General features: G+C 41.5%; 1 protein-coding gene across 1 annotated transcript; it reads left to right on the forward strand.

The window, feature by feature from the left end:
- The first annotated feature begins 5805 nt into the window (after positions 1-5805).
- On the forward strand, positions 5806-17795 carry LOC135236785 (uncharacterized). The gene is given in 13 exon segments (XM_064303315.1): positions 5806-6047; positions 6136-6406; positions 6814-7641; positions 7868-8113; positions 8398-8521; positions 9363-10265; positions 12890-13139; positions 13228-13504; positions 13798-14456; positions 14458-14623; positions 15061-15306; positions 15805-15928; positions 16845-17795. Coding segments are annotated over 13 exon segments (5217 nt in total). The 5' UTR covers positions 5806-5829; the 3' UTR covers positions 17750-17795.
- The last annotated feature ends 1112 nt before the right edge of the window (positions 17796-18907 follow it).

Here is an 18907-nt window from a genome sequence, read left to right on the forward strand (position 1 = left end):
GAGGCCAGCAGCCAAACCCCCCTAGAGGGGTACACACAGAACAGATCCAGCAGCAAAGCAAGTTCTTAACACATGGGGATGGAGCAATACAAATTCTTAACACATAGCAATGGAGAATGCAAATTCTTGACGCATGGGGATGGAGCTGGGGTGGTGGAGGGGATTTACGAAGCAACGTGCAGCGCTTGCATGCAGGAGGAGCAGCTGAATGAGTAGAGGGAGGCTGTTTAAGTAGACTACCTTGTTAGTGAATGTACTGTGATAGGCGAACATCACTCAGCTGAGCCATCAGCTGATTCAGCCGGAGCGCTTGACTCTCGTGGCCTGCCAGAACTACGCGATGCTCCATTTCTGTCAGGACCACTGTCATCAAAGTAGAACTTTATTGACAATAAAGGCAATACAGTTATGTTTGGCGGTATGGCTCTGTTCTGGAGCTCTCCCGCCAACCACGCAGCCCGCGTGGATAAGGCCGGGAGGCCAGCAGCCAAACCTCAAAACAACCATATATATTACATTACAGGCATTTAGCAGACGCTCTTATCCAGAGCGACTTACACAACTTTTACATAGCATTTTACATTGTATCCATTTATACAGCTGGATATATACTGAAGCAATTTCGGTTAAGTACCTTGCTCAAGGGTACAACGGCAGTGTCCTACCCGGGAATCGAACCTGCGACCTTCCGGTTACAAGCCCAGTTCCTTACCCACTGTGCTACACTCCGTTCCACATATGCCGACATGCTATTAATAAGTGTCTCCGGCTGATGTGATGACAATGTGTACGACCACCTGGAGGAAGCCCTTCGTCCAGTCGAGCCTTTCGGCTTGAGGCCGTCTATTTTTTACGTGGATCAGTGGTTATGTGTACCAACAGCATGTTGGACGTTCCCCTGAGGCCAATACTTAGATGTATTATTAATTAATAAACCAGAGGAACATACTATGTGTGGTATGATATTATGCTGTGTACCGACAGCTTGTCGGTATTTCCCCTCGAGCGCCGAGATTTGAACTAACCGGGGGAAATATACTATCGACTACGTCAGTGTAAATGAATCCTCACTCGTTGCATAGGCCTACCGGAGGAGCCGTTAGTAGCAGCAGCAGGAACGCGGTGGCAGTAACGCAGCAGCGTAGGAGCCTTAGCAGCAGCAGTATGAGCAGCGAAGCACATGTTCGTCGATGATGTGATGACTATGTGTACGACCACCTGGAGGAAGCCCTTCGTCCAGTCAAGCCCTTCTGCTTGAGGCCGTCTATTTTTTTACGTGGATCAGTGGTTATGTGTACCAACAGCATGTTGGACGTTCCCCTGAGGCCAATAGTTAGATTAATTATTAATTAATAAACCAGGGGAACATACTATGTGAGATGTAATATTAGGCTATGTGTACCGACAGCTTGTCGGTATTTCCCCTCGAGCGCCAAGATTTAAACTAAACCAGGGGAAATATACTACTACCTGCATCAGTGTAAATGAATCCTCACTCATTGCCATCCATACAAGCATGCATGGACAAGAACGGGAGGGGGCAGCAGCAAAAACCCCCCAAAACAACCATACGCCGACATGTTAGTACTTAGTCTCCGGCTAAAGTGATGACTATGTGAAACGCCATTCGGCTAACGGAAGGGCCCTTCATCCGGTCAGCTCGAGGCCGTTCTAACATTGTGGGTCAGTGGCTATGTGTACCAAGTTTTTTTTTTTTTTTTTTTTTTTTTTTGACCTTTCCCCTGAAGCAAGAGTAAAATTAAACCAGGGGAAAATACTATTTGTAATGTTGAAGGCTATGCTTACGTGTATGGCCTTGGCTTCTATCAATCAAATTTATTTGTATAGTGTATTTTACGGCAGTTGTCACAATGTGCTTTACGGACAACCCTGGCCTGAACCCCCACAGGAGCAAGCCTAAGGCAACAGTGGCAAGGAAAACGCCCTGTGGCAGATAGGAAGAAACCTCGGAAGGAACCAGGCTCAAGGGGGAAACCCATCCTCCTCTGGCCAGCTCAAGTTGTTGATTGTGACAAACATGTCAGTCAGTGGCTTAGCTACCTCGTAAGCCCAAGGCCATTCAAACTAATCACCAAATATTATTAGGCTATGTGTACCAACGGATTGTTGGTATTTCCCCCCAGCACAGAGATTTAAACCAATTAGAGGGAAATATACTACTCATATTAGTGTACTGAATCCTCGTTCGGTAGTAGTAGCAGCAGCAGCAGCAGCAATAAACAGCAGGAGCAGTAGGAGCAGTAGCATCAGCAGCAGCAACACAGTAGCAGTATCATCAGCAGTAGTGGCAGCAGTAATGCAGCAGCAGCAGTAGCACCCAGCAGCAGTAACAGCAGCAGCAGAAACAGTACCAGCAGCAGCACTAGCTGCAGCAGCAGTAGCAGTAGCAGCAGCACTAGCAGTAGCAGGAACTGATTATAAAGGAAACATTGGCGGCTGCGACAACGGTACTTGCCAGTAGACAGTAGCAGCCGTGCTCCTATACTGCAAAGCTCATAGATTTTGAACGGAAATTATGTCAATGCCAATGGAGGAAGAAGTACATGTCCAAAGCCCCGTAGCTTCACTGAGGATGCCGGGAACCATCACTGCTGCCGTTGTTGCACTGGAGCAGGAGTGGTGGTGTAGAATTCCGGAATGGGGACCACATTACCAATGAGACGGAGGCGGACGGCAACCAGAATTCGTCATGGCATTTCCCAATGAAGGCTCCTCAGGGCTCGCATGGGGGCACCACCACAGGTACCAGGTCATGGAGGAGAGGATGGAAAACAGTGCTAGTAAGCAATAATGACACGAGTTCCTTCATTTTCTCAGATTAAAAGCTTGAGGTGTATACAAAATATAGCTAATTTAAGCATATTTGCCATGGTGAGATCACAAAGAACCACGAAGCATCAGGAAATGCAGTTTCCAACAGTGGGTACTTTGGGATTGTAACTCTTGCCTTAAAAGAGAGACCAGTTGTGAACGGAGTTATGAGGCTGAAGAGTCTATGCATCTATGCATAGACTCTTCAGCCTCATAACTCCGTTCACAAGGAAACTGACAAAGTTGCGAAAGCACATGCTACAAATCTGCCTGGAACCAGCCATAACCGGGAGCAGATGCAATGGATGACGCGCAACGCCATTCACGTGAGAATGCAATTGTAGAGACGGCGAGGCCAATACCTAGGCTATGCGGAGCATGTCCGTAGCAGGAGGTATAATTTTTTTTTCCTCAACATATGTGCTCAGTCGTGTGGTCACATGCCTGATCACATGCACGGTGAAGAGGTCAGAGCAGTGACGTGGAGAAGGCTACATCAAATCCCTTCTCTGCTGTGATAAGCCTAAACGCCCGTTTAAGTGTCATGGAATACAACGATACACTTATGAATGCGAAATGTACGCATTCGCGTCTTGCAACAGCACGATATTGAGAGAACCAGTTGGACGAGACAACATTAAGCCTAATTTGTCTCATTAAAATGGACATTAGCAATCCCTAAACATTCAGCATCGTGATCTGACAGCTAAATTAGATAGCCAACCAAATTGTATCCTCGCAGATTTAACACCAATATGATTTTAATGTTTTCATTTTTCTGTCGCGATGATTGGGTCCCGATAGGGAACCGGCTTTTTAAGCGCAAATCGTGAGTCAGTGGAGAAAACTTTCTGTTTCTGAAGTTGAAAGCCGAAGCTGGTTTGCATTTTACAACCTTGGCTGTAGCCTACTTGCCGGTAACAGTCTAACACTCCTTGTAGTGTAGCGATTCAGCGAAGGGTAGAATGCAGCTTTGAACAATTTAGACGACTCTGCATCTCTGCTCTTTGCAACACGCCCTGCCGCCCATGTTCAATCTGCCAACCTATAACAGCCAGAGTTTAACTGCCATCTCGCAGCCCAATCCTTCCGGAATAACTGTTTACACCAGGAAGTAGGCCATTAGCCTACAAAAACACAAACTATAGCCCGTGTGAGACATGGGGGCTATCTAGTAGCTGCGTGGTAGCGACTGCCCTTATTCCATTAGCCGTTCACAATGAACAAAGACTCTTTTACGCCTACTTTTCCATCTCAGCCAAGCTGAGAACTTTGGCGTTTCCCAATTCAGACATTTCCGCTTAGATTTACGTGAACGAATCCCAAATTCGCGTAAAAACGATTGATTGGAAGACCCCGTAGGGGATGATCACGTAGGGGATGTAGCGTACGACCCAATTCTACTGCGTTCCGGAAGGTAGCCGAAAGCATTCACGCCAGGGATTCTTTAGCAGTGACAGCATCTAGCATTGACTCTTAACTTGTGCCCGCATATGTTGGAACGTTTCCGCTTTTAGCGAAAGACTTGCGATATTCGTGAAACCAGCCCCTCTGTGAGACGTCCCCGCAATCGAATGTGTATATTCAGTGTTGTCAATTTAGCGACTTTTAGAGGAGGCCATAGCTACTTTCCGTAGAAATAGTTGGCAACACTGTATATTGTGCGTTTACCGCTAGACTCAGAGCTCAGCAGAATTTAAATAAAGTTGATGACATTACCCGGCAAGAATCTGCAGCTAGCAGATATGGACGTGGCAGCAGCTTCCAGCCTTGAACATGGCGTCCTCCATGGAGGGGCGGTGGCCGCCGCAAAGCAGCGCTCCTTGAATGAAGCTCCCTGGCCAGTTAGCAGTGAAGACAATGCACCGATATCCTCAATATCTGGAATATGCCGCTTAAACAACGCTTTGCGTGGCTGGCCCCGAAATGGATCGCCTGCCTGCTGCAGCAAGAGCTTAGAGGTAAGGAGCAACTATGCAAATAAATAGCAAGACTTCCTCATAGTGCCTAGGCTGTGAGCTTAGACTAGCAGCTAACATGTAGCAAGCTGACATGGTTTAGACTGGCAGCATGCCGTAGCTGGATTGCAGGAAGAAGCGCCGATTTACGAAGCAACGTGCAGCGCTCGCATGCAGGAGGAGCAGCCGAATGAGCAGAGGGAGTCTGTTTAAGTAGACCGCCCTGTTAGTGAATGTACTGTGATAGGCGAACATCACTCAGCTGAGCCATCAGCTGATTCAGCCGGAGAGCTTGACTCTCGTGGCCTGCCAGAACTACGCGATGCTCCATTTTACATACCCTATTTAGGAAAACCAACATTTTTGTTGTTGCCCACCAAAATAATCCATATTCCCACCCAAAAATGACATCCTAGTAACATCTTTGATTGTATGCATTATTATTATTATAATTACTATTACTATTGCACACTGTGCATGTCTCCCTCGCCCATTGCAGCATGGAGTGTATCCCCACAGCACACCTGTGGTGTGCAGCCAATTACTTTGTTGAAAACCTTGTTTATATTTTTGCAAACATTTCAGAAAGGTGCAAATTGCACTCCCTGCAGTTCAGCTCAAGAACAATTAAGAGGTCAACGTAAGAGATTCACAGCTTATGATGTGTCTGTGTCAAATGAAACTGTTGGTTTTCTTTCATGAAATTTTAACTGCACTTTATTTTCATTCCAAACAAAATTATTGTCATTATATTGTATTGTATTGTTTTTACACATAGAATAATATAAAGTAAACAAGTCTATACCATTAATAAATAATAAAAATAATGTCTTTACTTAGGAAGGGTTCAGCAATCAATGTTGTGGAGTACCCATGATTCTGAGCTCTGTGCCTCAGCCGTGTTTTAATGGGATGAGCAGAAAGATGATGTCATCTAGTCTCCTGATGATCCTGAGGAGATATGGAACATAATGTGATGGGAGAATAAAAAGCTGCTCCTTATTCAGCACTGCAGTGTGTGAGACAAGCCTGGCCAAAGATGACTCCTCTGGTGATGTGGCTTCTATGTTACCCCTTATCTGTTGCCACTCCTGTTAACTCGAGCCCTGATCCAGCCTCTTCCCTGCTGGGCAACTTTGAGCCCAATTTCCAGGCTGATGGAGACTTCATCATTGGAGGACTTTTCCCCATGCATTACAGTGTTGAGCCACCAGACCAGAACTTCACTTACAAACCAGCTGCTCCACAATGTCAGGGGTAAGTTCACAGTGTTTTTGACAATAGTACATAACTGTTTGTTTTTCCAAAAAAGTCATGTCACATTCTGCTGTTTGTCTCTGCACAGATTTGATCCCAGATCATTCCGCTGGGCCCAAACAATGAGGCTGGCTGTTGAGGAGATCAATCAGAGTCAGAACCTGTTGCCTAATTTCACTCTGGGATACAAGATCTTTGACTCCTGTGCTGCAGATGGACAAAGGGCAGCTCTGGCAGTTCTGAATGGACCTGGTTTAGCCCAGAGTGCCGTTTGTTCTGGCACTGCTCCTGTTTTGGCTGTTGTTGGAGATTCTGGGACTCTTGTCTCCAGAACTTTACAGCCCTTCAGAATTCCAATGGTGCGTATATTCTATGAGATCTTATATAATTTTCATTCTGATATAGGTTACGTGAATTGCTCAGTTACGTGCATTGCCTCTATAAAGATTGACTAATAACCTCAGCTCCGCCTGGTTCTGTAGGAAATAGTTTTATTGTGTATTCTTTCTGATATTCAGCCTTTTTAGATTTTAGAACCACACATACAGAAAAAGCATATAGTTTTGAGCATAGCTCAGTCAGACTTCAAAATATGTGGTTCTGGAGGAAGAAGACTCACTAAAGAAACATTACATTTTAGAAAAATATTTTTAATTTATTCTATGAGTACAAATGTTAAATGAAAATAACTGAAAATGAATGAATAGTAATAAAAAATAACTGAAATAACTTTTTTATTATAACTCATTTTTTAAAACTTTTTCAGATAAGTTATTGTTCAACGTGTTCCTGTCTTAGCAACAGGAACGAATTCCCAACATTTTTTAGAGTAATTCCTAACGACGACTACCAGGTAAAAGCCATTGCAAGCCTCCTGCTCCGATTTGGTTGGACTTGGGTTGGTGTTGTCACTGATGATGATGATTATGGGAGATTTGCTTTACAGGGCCTTTTGAAGGAATTCAAAAACACTAGTGTGTGTTTGGCCTACCAGACAATGATTCCCAAAGTGTACAGTCATGAAGGAATCCTTGAAATCCTTGATGTGATGAAGCACTCCACTGCAAGAGTCGTTATCAGCTTTGCTGCTGAAGGGGGGCTCTACCCCTTATTTAAAGAGTACATGGATCAGAACATCACTGGCATCCAGTGGATTGCCAGTGAAGCCTGGGCAACAGCATCGGTATTCGCAGGCAGTGAATTCTACCCATTTCTGGGTGGCACCATTGGTTTCGCCGTCAGGCAGGGGCAGATTCCTGGTTTTAGAGACTACCTGATAAATGTAAACCCATTGAAGTACCCTAGTAACCCCCTGGTACACGAGCTTTGGGGTGCCTTGTACGGTTGCTCCCTCTACCCCTCCAGTAGCAGGACCCAGGCCTCTTCCCCGCTGTCCCCCTGTTCAGGACTGGAGCCCCTGCAGGAGCAGCACTCTGCCTACCTGAACACCTCCAGCCCTCGTTTTTCCTACAATGTGTACAAAGCCGTGTACGCCATCGCTCACTCCCTGCACAATCTCATCAGCTGTAAGCCTGGGAAAGGGCCCTTCCACAACTCCTCATGTGCTGATGCCACAAACATTCAACCATGGCACGTAAGACTTCACACACTGAAACATCTATTGTAAAATTTTATTTATTGCATGCTATTTACATCAATAATCAAATTAGACATAACATGGTATATACTGAGAAATACTTTATATTCAATATGACGTGTAATTCACTTCAAATTTGTTCCACTTAAGTAGATAATTATTTCTTTTTTGTGGGGAATGTTTTGCTTCACTAAATGTGTACTAATACTATTTTCTGTAAAAGGTTCAGCAGTATCTTCAAGATGTTGTCTTCACTATTTCTGGAGAAGATGTTGATTTTGATGCAAATGGAGATTCAATTCCTTCATATGATCTGATCAATTGGCAAAGAGGAGCAGCTGGAAATATTGAGTTTGTCAATGTGGGTCTCTATGACGGTGCAAAGGATATTGGGAAGGAGTTGTTTATCCAGGAGGAGGTGATCATGTGGACTGGCCATCAAACTGAGGCAAGCCATAAACAGTGCATAGTTTACCAATATAACTATCCACACATTTATTCTATAATATACAACAATACGTCAAATGTGTATTTTCCAGAAAATATCATAAAAAAACATGTATTTGCAAATAACCAAAACAAAATCTTAAGGTAAATGCATGTGGGTGAGCTACCATGTCTATGACTGTAAGCCCAACATAGCAGACATATTAATTTTTCAACAATTAGCAGTAATTTCCAATGATATCAGAGCACCTTGTGAACAAGTAAATGATTATGCAGTTACACCTGGTTGTGTTATCCCTCTTGCAGGTGTTTGTGTCTGTGTGCAGTGAGAGCTGTGCTCCAGGAAGCAGGAAGGCTGTCCGTCGTGGGGAGCCTCTGTGCTGCTTTGATTGTGTACCATGTGACGACGGCAAGATTAGCAAGGAGAGGGGTGGGGGCTCCGCTCATTTTACTAAGTGTTATTTTCACTGAAAAACTGCACTTCTTTGGTGACAGTAAATTGAGTGCAAATATCCAACAAATGAATAATAACATGAGATTTCTAAAGCACTTGCAATGAATGTCATAACTATCAACCATCATCTGCTAATAGTGACATAGTTTGCTTTTGCCACGTGTGCAATTTTTTATATGCATGTGAATTTATTTCCTCCCCTTTCTGGTGGACTTAACTTTATCTTTGTGTGACACAATCCGCTAACATTAAATCACAACCACAACATAAAGCATGATGGTTTTCTGTTAAAGTTAGTATTTTTAAGTTGCTGAAAGCCACAATGACTTACAAATTAAAAATAGAAAAATAAAAGCTTATTATAAGATACAATTATTTCATATACATCAAGTCAATGATGTGGATAATGAATAGATTGTCATCCATCTCTGCCAGATAAAATCTGAGGCATCAATGCCTCAAGGTGTGAGGGGAAGGCCCTGTTTTATCGGGAGTTTTATTTTAATGGAAACCAGCAGGGGATAATTTTATTTCTGTCTTGCATCTTTTTCTTGTCTCCTACATTATTTTATTACCTCAAAAGTACTAATTTTGTCTGTGAATAAACTCTTTACTTGATTCCTTTCCCTAGGTAGATAGTACCTTGGTACTACTCCTGTATAAGCAATCAAGTTTTCTGGAATTGAATTTTAAGTTTCTCTTGCAATGATATAGTATTCGTTCATGTATCTTTATTTTAGGGCTTAGGATAGTCTAATGTGTGACACTTAACATAACTTATGTAACAACCTCAGTGTCTATTACTCTTCCTCTTTAGATTCAATAGATTGCGCATCTTGTCCTGAAGATTACTGGTCCAATGCAGCCAGAACTGAATGCATACCCAAAGCGATTGAGTACCTCTCCCATGATGCAATGGGACTGACCCTGACTGTGGTAGCCGTAGTCGGAGCCTGCCTCACCATCGCTGTTCTGGCAGTATTCCTCTACCACAGGAACACTCCGATTGTCAAAGTCAACAACTCAGAGGTGAGCTTCTTCATCCTGCTCTCTCTGACTCTGTGTTTCCTGTGTGCACTGGTGTTCATTGGAGAGCCTACATCATGGTCCTGCATGCTGCGCCATACTGCCTTCAGCATCACTTTCTCACTCTGCATCTCCTGTATCCTGGGGAAGACTCTGGTGGTGCTGGCTGCCTTTACAGCCACCAGGCCTGGAAACAACCTCATGAAATGGCTGAGACCCAAACAGCAGAGATTCATCATCACTGCCTGCACCTTTATACAAGTGATAATCTGTGCAGTATGGCTAATCACTGCTCCCCCTTTCCCAAATAAAAACAGTCAGTACCACCGGTCCAGAATAATCCTGGAGTGCAGAGTGGGTTCTGAACAGGCCTTCTGGTGTGTTCTGGGATACATTGGTCTCCTGGCTGCTCTGTGTTTTATTCTGGCCTTTCTGGCCAGGAAACTGCCAGGCAATTTTAATGAAGCCAAATACATCACCTTCAGCATGCTGATCTTCTGTGCAGTGTGGCTTGCCTTTGTACCAGCTTATGTCAGCTCACCTGGAAAGTTCACTGTAGCTGTGGAGATATTTGCAATTCTAGCATCTAGTTTTGGCCTACTGCTTTGCTTATTTGCTCCAAAATGCTACATTATTTTACTGAAGCCACAGAAAAATACCAAACAACATCTGATGGGGAAAGTTGTTACCAAATAAAACAATGATGTTTTTTGTAATACATTGAGCTGTATTTCATATTTGGATTTAGCGACACACAGATATTGCTGTGGCATTGTTTCCTACTAAGCACTATACATATGAACACAACAATGAGGTTCCTTGATGGTTCCTAACTGCATTTACAGTGCCTTTGAAGGAGCTCAGAAGCTGTACGGTTATGGGGGGTGGGTGGGTTTAGAACCTCAGTTAACACCAATGTTGCAACCATGCCGCAGCAGCCAAATTGCACCTGAACAGTCAACAGTTTTTAATTATGTATTTTGTTAGGCAAAGCAGAGGTAACTGATATTATAATGCTTACCATTGAAAAGACAAACAAAATCAATATAAACCAAAGATTGTGAAAAGGTCCTTTTTTTCACAAGACGACATTTGTGCTGTGTTTTTCTGTGTGTGTGTGTGTTATATATATTATTATTGTTTCTCAAGCTAGAAACAATGACATTTTTATATAGGAAATACTATTTCTTAACTACAAACCATACTTCACACTGTCAAAGCAAAACAAAGCATAATGACAAATTACATCCTGAGGGACTTTAAATTGTAAATCCGTTTCAGAAGCAAAATGGCACCAGAAAAACCAAGGCTCACTATCTTCTTCAAAATATAACCCCAGAAGGGATTTTGTATTGGTGAAATGCAATGTTATTCAAATTCTGGACATTTTGGCACGTATAGTGTGGAGGACTAAAGCTTCCATTATAATAAATAAATAAATAAATAAATAAATAAATAACTCAATAAATGACTCAATAAATAAATAAATCTAATAATAAAGAAAGAAATGTATAAATAAATGGCTCAATGATCAAATAAATGTGCAGGTGAATATGAAAATAAATTAAAAAATGTATTTATTTATTTGACAAATTACTTATTTTTGTATTCATTTATTTTCATATTTAATTATTTCCCAATTTATTCTTTTCTGTTTTTATTAATTTCCCTATTTATTAATTTCCCTATTTATTTCAGTATATATTTATTCCTGTATTTCTTCACCCATATGGTGGCGCTATAACAAAGGGTCATGTTAAAAGGCCATAACTCCCACACCATAAGTCAGATCAACACAAAAAGTCATCAACCTATGCATTTGAATGTACTCTACACCTTTGTTATTGGGACCACGCATGACTGCCATATTGTTTGCCCGCCATTTCGACTTTTTTGAAAAACAGGTTTTTCTACAGGGATTTCTCAATTTTGGCACAATCAGCACCAAATCGGATACAGAGCCTCAGCAGAACACCCTACATAAACACAATATAAATGGGCCCAATCGGATAAACGGTATGGCCGCTGTCAACCGACGAACTTCTCGAACTTTGACAAAGTGAGTCTCTTAGCACAGAATTGACCATAAGTCATCAATAGTTTATACAATCATCATGATATTCAGTAGATATGTTTGGTGAAGGTATATGATCATGAGGACAAAACCATTTTAAAATAGCTCCATAGGGGGCGCAATAGTGCCAATGTTTGGACCCCTCCCAATGCCACTTGTAGCTTTAATTATTATTATTATTATTATTATTATTCCATCCATCCGTTATCTACATCTGCTTATTCTTGGTCAGGGTCAGGTGTGGGTGGGAAGGTGTGTTGGGCGTGGGGCGAGCGGGAAGGTGCTGGAGCCTATCCTAGCATGCATTGGCCGAGAGGCAGGAATACACCATGGACGGGTCACCAATCTGTTGCAGGGCACACGCACCATTCACTCACGCACTCATACATATAGGCAATTTAGAGTCTCCAATTAGCCTTGCATGTCTTTGGATTGTGGGAGAAAATTGGAGTACCCAGAGGAAACCCACATGGATATGGGGAGAAAAAAACATGCACTTATTATTAATATCATTATTATCATTATTATTATTATTGCACACTGTGCATGTCTCCCACTCCCATTGCAACATGCAGCGTATCCCCACAGCAAAGCTGTGGTGTGCAGCTAATTAGTTTGTTGAAAACGTTTTTTATATTTCTGCAGACATTTCAGAAAGATGCGAATTGCACTCTCTGCAGTTCACCCTTGGTGACTGGCCCCCCACATCGCGACTTGCAGCTATATTATTATTATTAGAATTATTATACTGATAATAATAATAATAATAATAATAAAGCTCTTGAAAAATTAAGATCACTTCAACTTTAGAGATTCACAGCTTACGGTTATGTGTCTGTTGGTTTTCTTTCATGAAATTTTAACTGCATTTAATTTTAATTCCAAATAATAATATTGTCATTATGTTGTATTGTATTGTTCTTACACATTAAATAATATGAAGTAAATAAGTCTATGCCCATTAAGAAATAATAAAAATAATGGCATTACTTAGGAAGGGTTCAGCAATCAATATTGTAGAGTACCTGCGATTCAAAAAATATGGTGTGGTCTCTATATTCTTTTCGAGGGGTGTATTACTGAAATTATGGAAAATTTGCGTGCAAGCTGTTTCATTTGAGCTCTGCGTCTCAACCTTTTTTTAATAGGTTGAGCAGAATGATGATGTCATGTAGTCTCCTGATGATCCTAAGGAGATACGGAACATAATGTGATGGGAGAATAAAAAGCTGCTCCTCATTCAGCACTGCAGTGTGTGAGACTAGCCTGGCCAAGGATGACTCCTCTGGTGATGTGGCTTTTATGTTACCCCTTATCTGTTGCCACTCCTGTTACCTCAAGCCCTGACCCAGCCTGTTCCCTGCTGGGCAACTTTGAGCCCGATTTCCACGCTGATGGAGACTTCATCATTGGAGGAATTTTCCCCATGCATTACAGAGTTGAGCCACCAGACCAGAACTTCACTTACAAACCAGCTGATCCACAATGTCAGGGGTGAGTTCACAATTTTTTTGACAACAGTACATAACTATTCGCTTTTCCAACCAAGTCAAGTCACATTCTGCTATTGATCTTCGCACAGATTAGACCCCAGATCTTTCCGCTGGGCACAGACCATGAGGCTGGCTGTTGAGGAGATCAACCAGAGTCAGAACATTCTGCCTAACTTCACTCTGGGATACAAGATCTTTGACTCCTGTGCTACACAAGCATCAAGACAAAGGGCAGCTCTGGCAGTTCTGAATGGACCTGGTGTAGCCCAGAGTGCTGTGTGTTCTGGCACTGCTCCTGTTTTGGCTGTTGTTGGAAATGCTGGAACTCTTGTCTCCAGAACTTTGCAGCCCTTCAAAATTCCAATGGTGTGTATATTCTATGAGATCTTATATAATTGTCATTCTGATATCGGTTAAGTGGATTGTTCAGTTTCATTAAACCACACATACAGAATAAGCTTTTGGTTTTGAACATAGCTCAGTCAGCCTTCAAAATATGTGGTTCTGCGTGAAGAAGATTCACTAAAGAGAAGAGTATCTTCTAGAAAAAAGCCCTGATTTTTCATTTTATATTTGTACTAAATTACTAAAAATGAATAAAACGTGATAAAAATAACTGAAATAACTTTTTATTATAACTTTCTAAAAATCTTTTTCAGATAAGTTATTCTTCAACGTGTTCCTGTCTTAGCAACAGGAAAGAATTCCCAACATTTTTTAGAGTAATTCCTAATGACGACTACCAGGTAAAAGCCATTGCAAGCCTCCTGCTCCGATTTGGTTGGACTTGGGTTGGTGTTGTCACAGAAGATGGTGATTATGGGAGATTTGCCTTACAGGGCCTGTTGAAGGAAGTAAAAAACAGTGGTGTGTGTGTGGCCTACCAGAAAATGATTCCCAAAGTGTACAGTCGTGAAGGAATCCTTGAAATCCTTGATGTGATTAAGCACTCCACTGCAAAAGTCGTTATCAGCTTTGCCGCTGAAGGGGAGCTCTACCCTTTATTTAAAGAGTACATGGATCAGAACATCACTGGCATCCAGTGGATTGCCAGTGAAGGCTGGGCAACAGCATCAGTATTTGCAGGCAGTGAGTTCTACCCATTTCTAGGTGGCACCATTGGTTTCACCGTCAGGCAGGGGCAGATCCCTGGTTTTAGAGACTACCTGATGAACGTAAACCCATTGAAGTACCCCAGTAACCCCCTGGTGCACGAGCTGTGGGGTGCCTTGTACGGTTGCTCCCTCTACCCCTCCAGCAGCAGGACCGAGGCCTCCTCCCAGCTGCCCCCCTGTTCAGGGCTGGAGCCCCTGCGAGCAGCACTCTGCCTACCTGAACACCTCCAGCCCTCGTTTTTCCTACAATGTGTACAAAGCCGTGTACGCCATCGCTCACTCCCTGCACAACCTCATCAGCTGTAAGCCTGGGAAAGGGCCCTTCCACAACTCCTCATGTGCTGATGCCACAAACATTCAACCATGGCACGTAAGACTTCACATTGAAATATCCATTGTAAATTTTGTTTATGTTTTCCAAAGTTTTTATAGAATTTCTAAATATTTGCTGACGGAGTGTCTGTCTGTTGTTCAGATTTTATATGCGATGACACCCTGCAGATACCATGGTACTGGGTAAAGCTGTGAAGCCAATGTAGCCCTTTTTTTCACACTGTGTAAAAATTCAGATAATTGCAAATTAACATTTTCTCTTAATGAATGGCACTAAAGTAAGCTGAAGCACTTATTGCATGTTATTTACATTGGTAATCAAATTAGACCTAACGTATTTACAGAGTAATACTGCATATTGACGTATTAAATATGAAATGTAATTCACTTCAAATTTGTTTCACTTAAGTGGTTAATTATTTCATTTTTGTGAGGAATTTCACTTCACTAAATGTGGACTGTTTCCTGTAAAAGGTTCAGCAGTATCTCCAAGATGTTGTGTTCGCTATTTCTGGAGAAGATGTGGATTTTGATGCAAATGGAGATTCAATCCCTTCATATGATCTGATCAATTGGCAAAGAGGAGCAGCTGGAAATATTGAGTTTGTCAATGTTGGTCTGTATGATGGTGCCAAGGACATTGGGAGGGAGCTATTTATCCACGAGGAGGTGATCATGTGGACTGGCCATAAAACTGAGGCAAGCAGTAAACAGTGCATAGTTTATCAGTATTACTATCGCCACATGTATTCTATAATATACAATACTACTTCAAATGTATAATGGCTGCAATTCAGATAAAAAAAAAAAAAAAAAGGTATACTGTATTTCATAATTTTCAAGCAACTGTTTTATAAGTCTTCTTTCCTGAAGAATGTTTTTGCTTTGTTGCAGGTGGGTGCAGATTATCTGGTGTTCATAAGGAAAAGCTATGTTGAAATAATATGAACAAATTAAATTGGGTTCAGTGTGAGTTTTTTTTTTTAATGTGTATTTTCCAGAGAATACCAGAAAATTACAGATATATGCAAATAACCATAACGAAAGCTTGAGGTAAATGCATATGTTTGAGGTACCATATCCATGACTTTAAGCCCAACATAGCAGACATATTAATTTTCCAACAATAAGCAGTAATTTCCAATAATATCAGATCAGCTTCTAGTGAACAAGTAAATGATTATGCAGATACACCTGGTTGTGTTTTCCCTCATGCAGGTGTTGGTGTCTGTGTGCAGTGAGAGCTGTGCTCCAGGAAGCAGGAAGGCTGTCCGTCGTGGGGAGCCTCTGTGCTGCTTTGATTGTGTACCATGTGACGACGGCAAGATTAGCATTGAGAGGGGTGAGGGCTCCACTCTTTTTTACTAAATGCTATATTCACTGAAAGATTGCACATCTTTGGTGACAGTAAATTGAGTGCAAATATCCAAAAAATGAATAATGAGATTTCTAAAGCACATGCCATGAATGTCACAACTATCAACCATCACAACTATCAACCATCATCTGTTAATAATGACATTGTTTGCTTTTGCCACGTGTGCAATTGTTTATATGCATATGAATTTATTTCTTTATTATTATTTATTTAATTTATTATTTATCTTTGTGTGACATAATCAGCTAACATTAAATCACAACCACAACATAAAGCATGATGATTTTCTGTTAAAGTCAGCATTTTCAAGTCACTGAAAACTTTGAGCCACAACGACTTACAAATTTTAAATACAAAAATAAAAGCTTGCTATAAGATACAATTATTTTAAATATGTTGAGTCCTTGATGTGGATAATAAATAGATTGTCATCCATCTCTGCCAGATAAAATCTGAGGCATCAGTGTAAAGGAAACCACTGTTTGATGGAGCAAAGCCATTGCAATGTCTGAGGGGGAGGCACTCTTTTATAGGGAGTTGTATTTTAATGGAAACCAGCAGGGGATAATTTTCTTTCTGTCTTGTGATTGCATCTTCTTTTTCTTGTCTCATACATAATTTTATTACTTCCAAAGTATTAATTTTGTCTGTGATTGAACTATTTACTCGATTCCTTTCTCCAGGTAGATAAATACCTTGGTACTACTGTGCCTCCTATATAAACACATCCAGTTTTTTTTAATTGAATTTCAAGTTTCTCTTAGTGCAAGTATTTAGTATTCATTCATGTATCTTTATTATAGGGATTATGATAGTGGAATATGTGACACTTAACTTAAGTCACGTAACAACCTCTGTGTCTCTTACTCTTCCTCTTTAGATTCAGTAGATTGCACATCTTGTCCTGAAGATTACTGGTCCAATGCAGCCAGAATTGAATGCATACCCAAAGCGATTGAGTACCTCTCCCATGATGCAATGGGACTGACCCTGACTGTGGTAGCCGTAGTCGGAGCCTGCCTCACCATCGCTGTTCTGGCAGTATTCCTCTACCACAGGAACACTCCGATTGTCAAAGTCAACAACTCAGAGGTGAGCTTCTTCATCCTGCTCTCTCTGACTCTGTGTTTCCTGTGTGCACTGGTGTTCATTGGAGAGCCTACATCATGGTCCTGCATGCTGCGCCATACTGCCTTCAGCATCACTTTCTCACTCTGCATCTCCTGTATCCTGGGGAAGACTCTGGTGGTGCTGGCTGCCTTTACAGCCACCAGGCCTGGAAACAACCTCATGAAATGGCTGGGACCCAAACAGCAGAGATTCATCATCTCTGCCTGCACCTTTATACAAGTGATAATCTGTGCAGTGTGGTTGATCACTGCTCCTCCTTTCCCAAATAAAAACAATCAGTACCACCGGGCCAGAATAATCCTGGAGTGTAGCGTGGGTTCGGAACAGGCCTTCTGGTTTGTTCTGGGATACGTTGGTCTCCTGGCTGCTCTGTGTTTTATTCTGGCTTTTCTGGCCAGAAAACTGCCAGGCAATTTTAATGAGGCCAAATACATCACCTTCAGCATGCTGATCTTCTGTGCAGTGTGGCTCGCCTTTGTACCAGCTTATGTCAGCTCACCTGGAAAGTTCACCGTTGCTGTGGAGATATTTGCAATTCTAGCATCTAGTTTTGGCTTACTGCTTTGCTTATTTGCTCCAAAATGCTACATCATTTTATTGAAGCCACAGAAAAACACAAAACACCATCTGATGGGAAAAGTTGTTACCAAATAAAACAATGATGTTTTCTGTAATAAATCGAGCTGTATTCCATACTTGGATTCAGTGATACACATTCAGATATTGCTGTGGTATTGTTTCCTACTAAGCACTATAAATATGAACACAGCAACAAGGTTCCTTGATGGTTTTTAACTGCATTTACAGTGCCTTTGAAGGAGCTCAAAACCTGTATGTGAGGTTTGGGACAGGGGGGTGGGGGCAGAACCTCAGATTACACCAATGTTCCAATCATGCAGCAGCAGCCAACTTGCACCTGAACAGTCACAGATGTTTTTATTTATGTATTTTGTTAGGCAAAACAGGTAACTGATATTACAATACTTACCCTTCAAAAGACAAACTAAATCAATATGATTCAAAGATTGTGAAATGGTCCTCAAGAGGACCTGTGCCCCTGTGTATGTGTGTGCCTCTGTGTGTATGTGGCTGTGAAAAAAACCACAAAAAAAACACCATACCATACCACACTGCCAAAAAAAGCATACCGACAGCTTACATCCTGTGGGACTTTAAATTCTAGAGCCATTTCAGAAGCAAAATGGCAGCAGAAAAACCAACACTTGCTATCATATTCAAATTTAACCCTAGAAGGGATTTTGTATTTTGGAATTTTGAAGCCACGAGGCCACTGGATTTGAAACTGAGACATTTTGGCACACAGCATTTTGAGAGAACATATTTGATGAAATGTTGCATCTTATTGCAATATATACAAGCAAATGAATATATTTGTCTTACTGTATGAATATGACTAAATATTGGTTCATGTTGTTGAAGAAAAAAGATAACCCCACCCTAAATGTTGCACTGACGATGTGAGGGAAGCGGCTAATTTTTGACATCATAATAAAGCAACTAACTTATTTTCAGGCAAATTAGTGATTTATGTGTTGTTATTTGATTATACTGTAGCATTTATGCAGTGTTGGGGGAGCTACTTTGCAAGCTACCAACTGCTTCACACTGGAAGAAGTTGAACTACAGCAAAGCTACCCTAGGGAGAAATCTAGTTTGGTTAAGTAAAGCTACTCAGCAAATTTAGTTCAAAGTACTTTGTAAAAATATATATATATATGTGATACGAAATTAGAACAAAATATAATACAAAAAAGTCACATACCAGCAAAAAATGCCACTCAATGGAGTTTA

Source organism: Anguilla rostrata, chromosome 12 (genome assembly GCF_018555375.3).
Source record: "Anguilla rostrata isolate EN2019 chromosome 12, ASM1855537v3, whole genome shotgun sequence".
Lineage (NCBI taxonomy): Eukaryota > Metazoa > Chordata > Actinopteri > Anguilliformes > Anguillidae > Anguilla > Anguilla rostrata.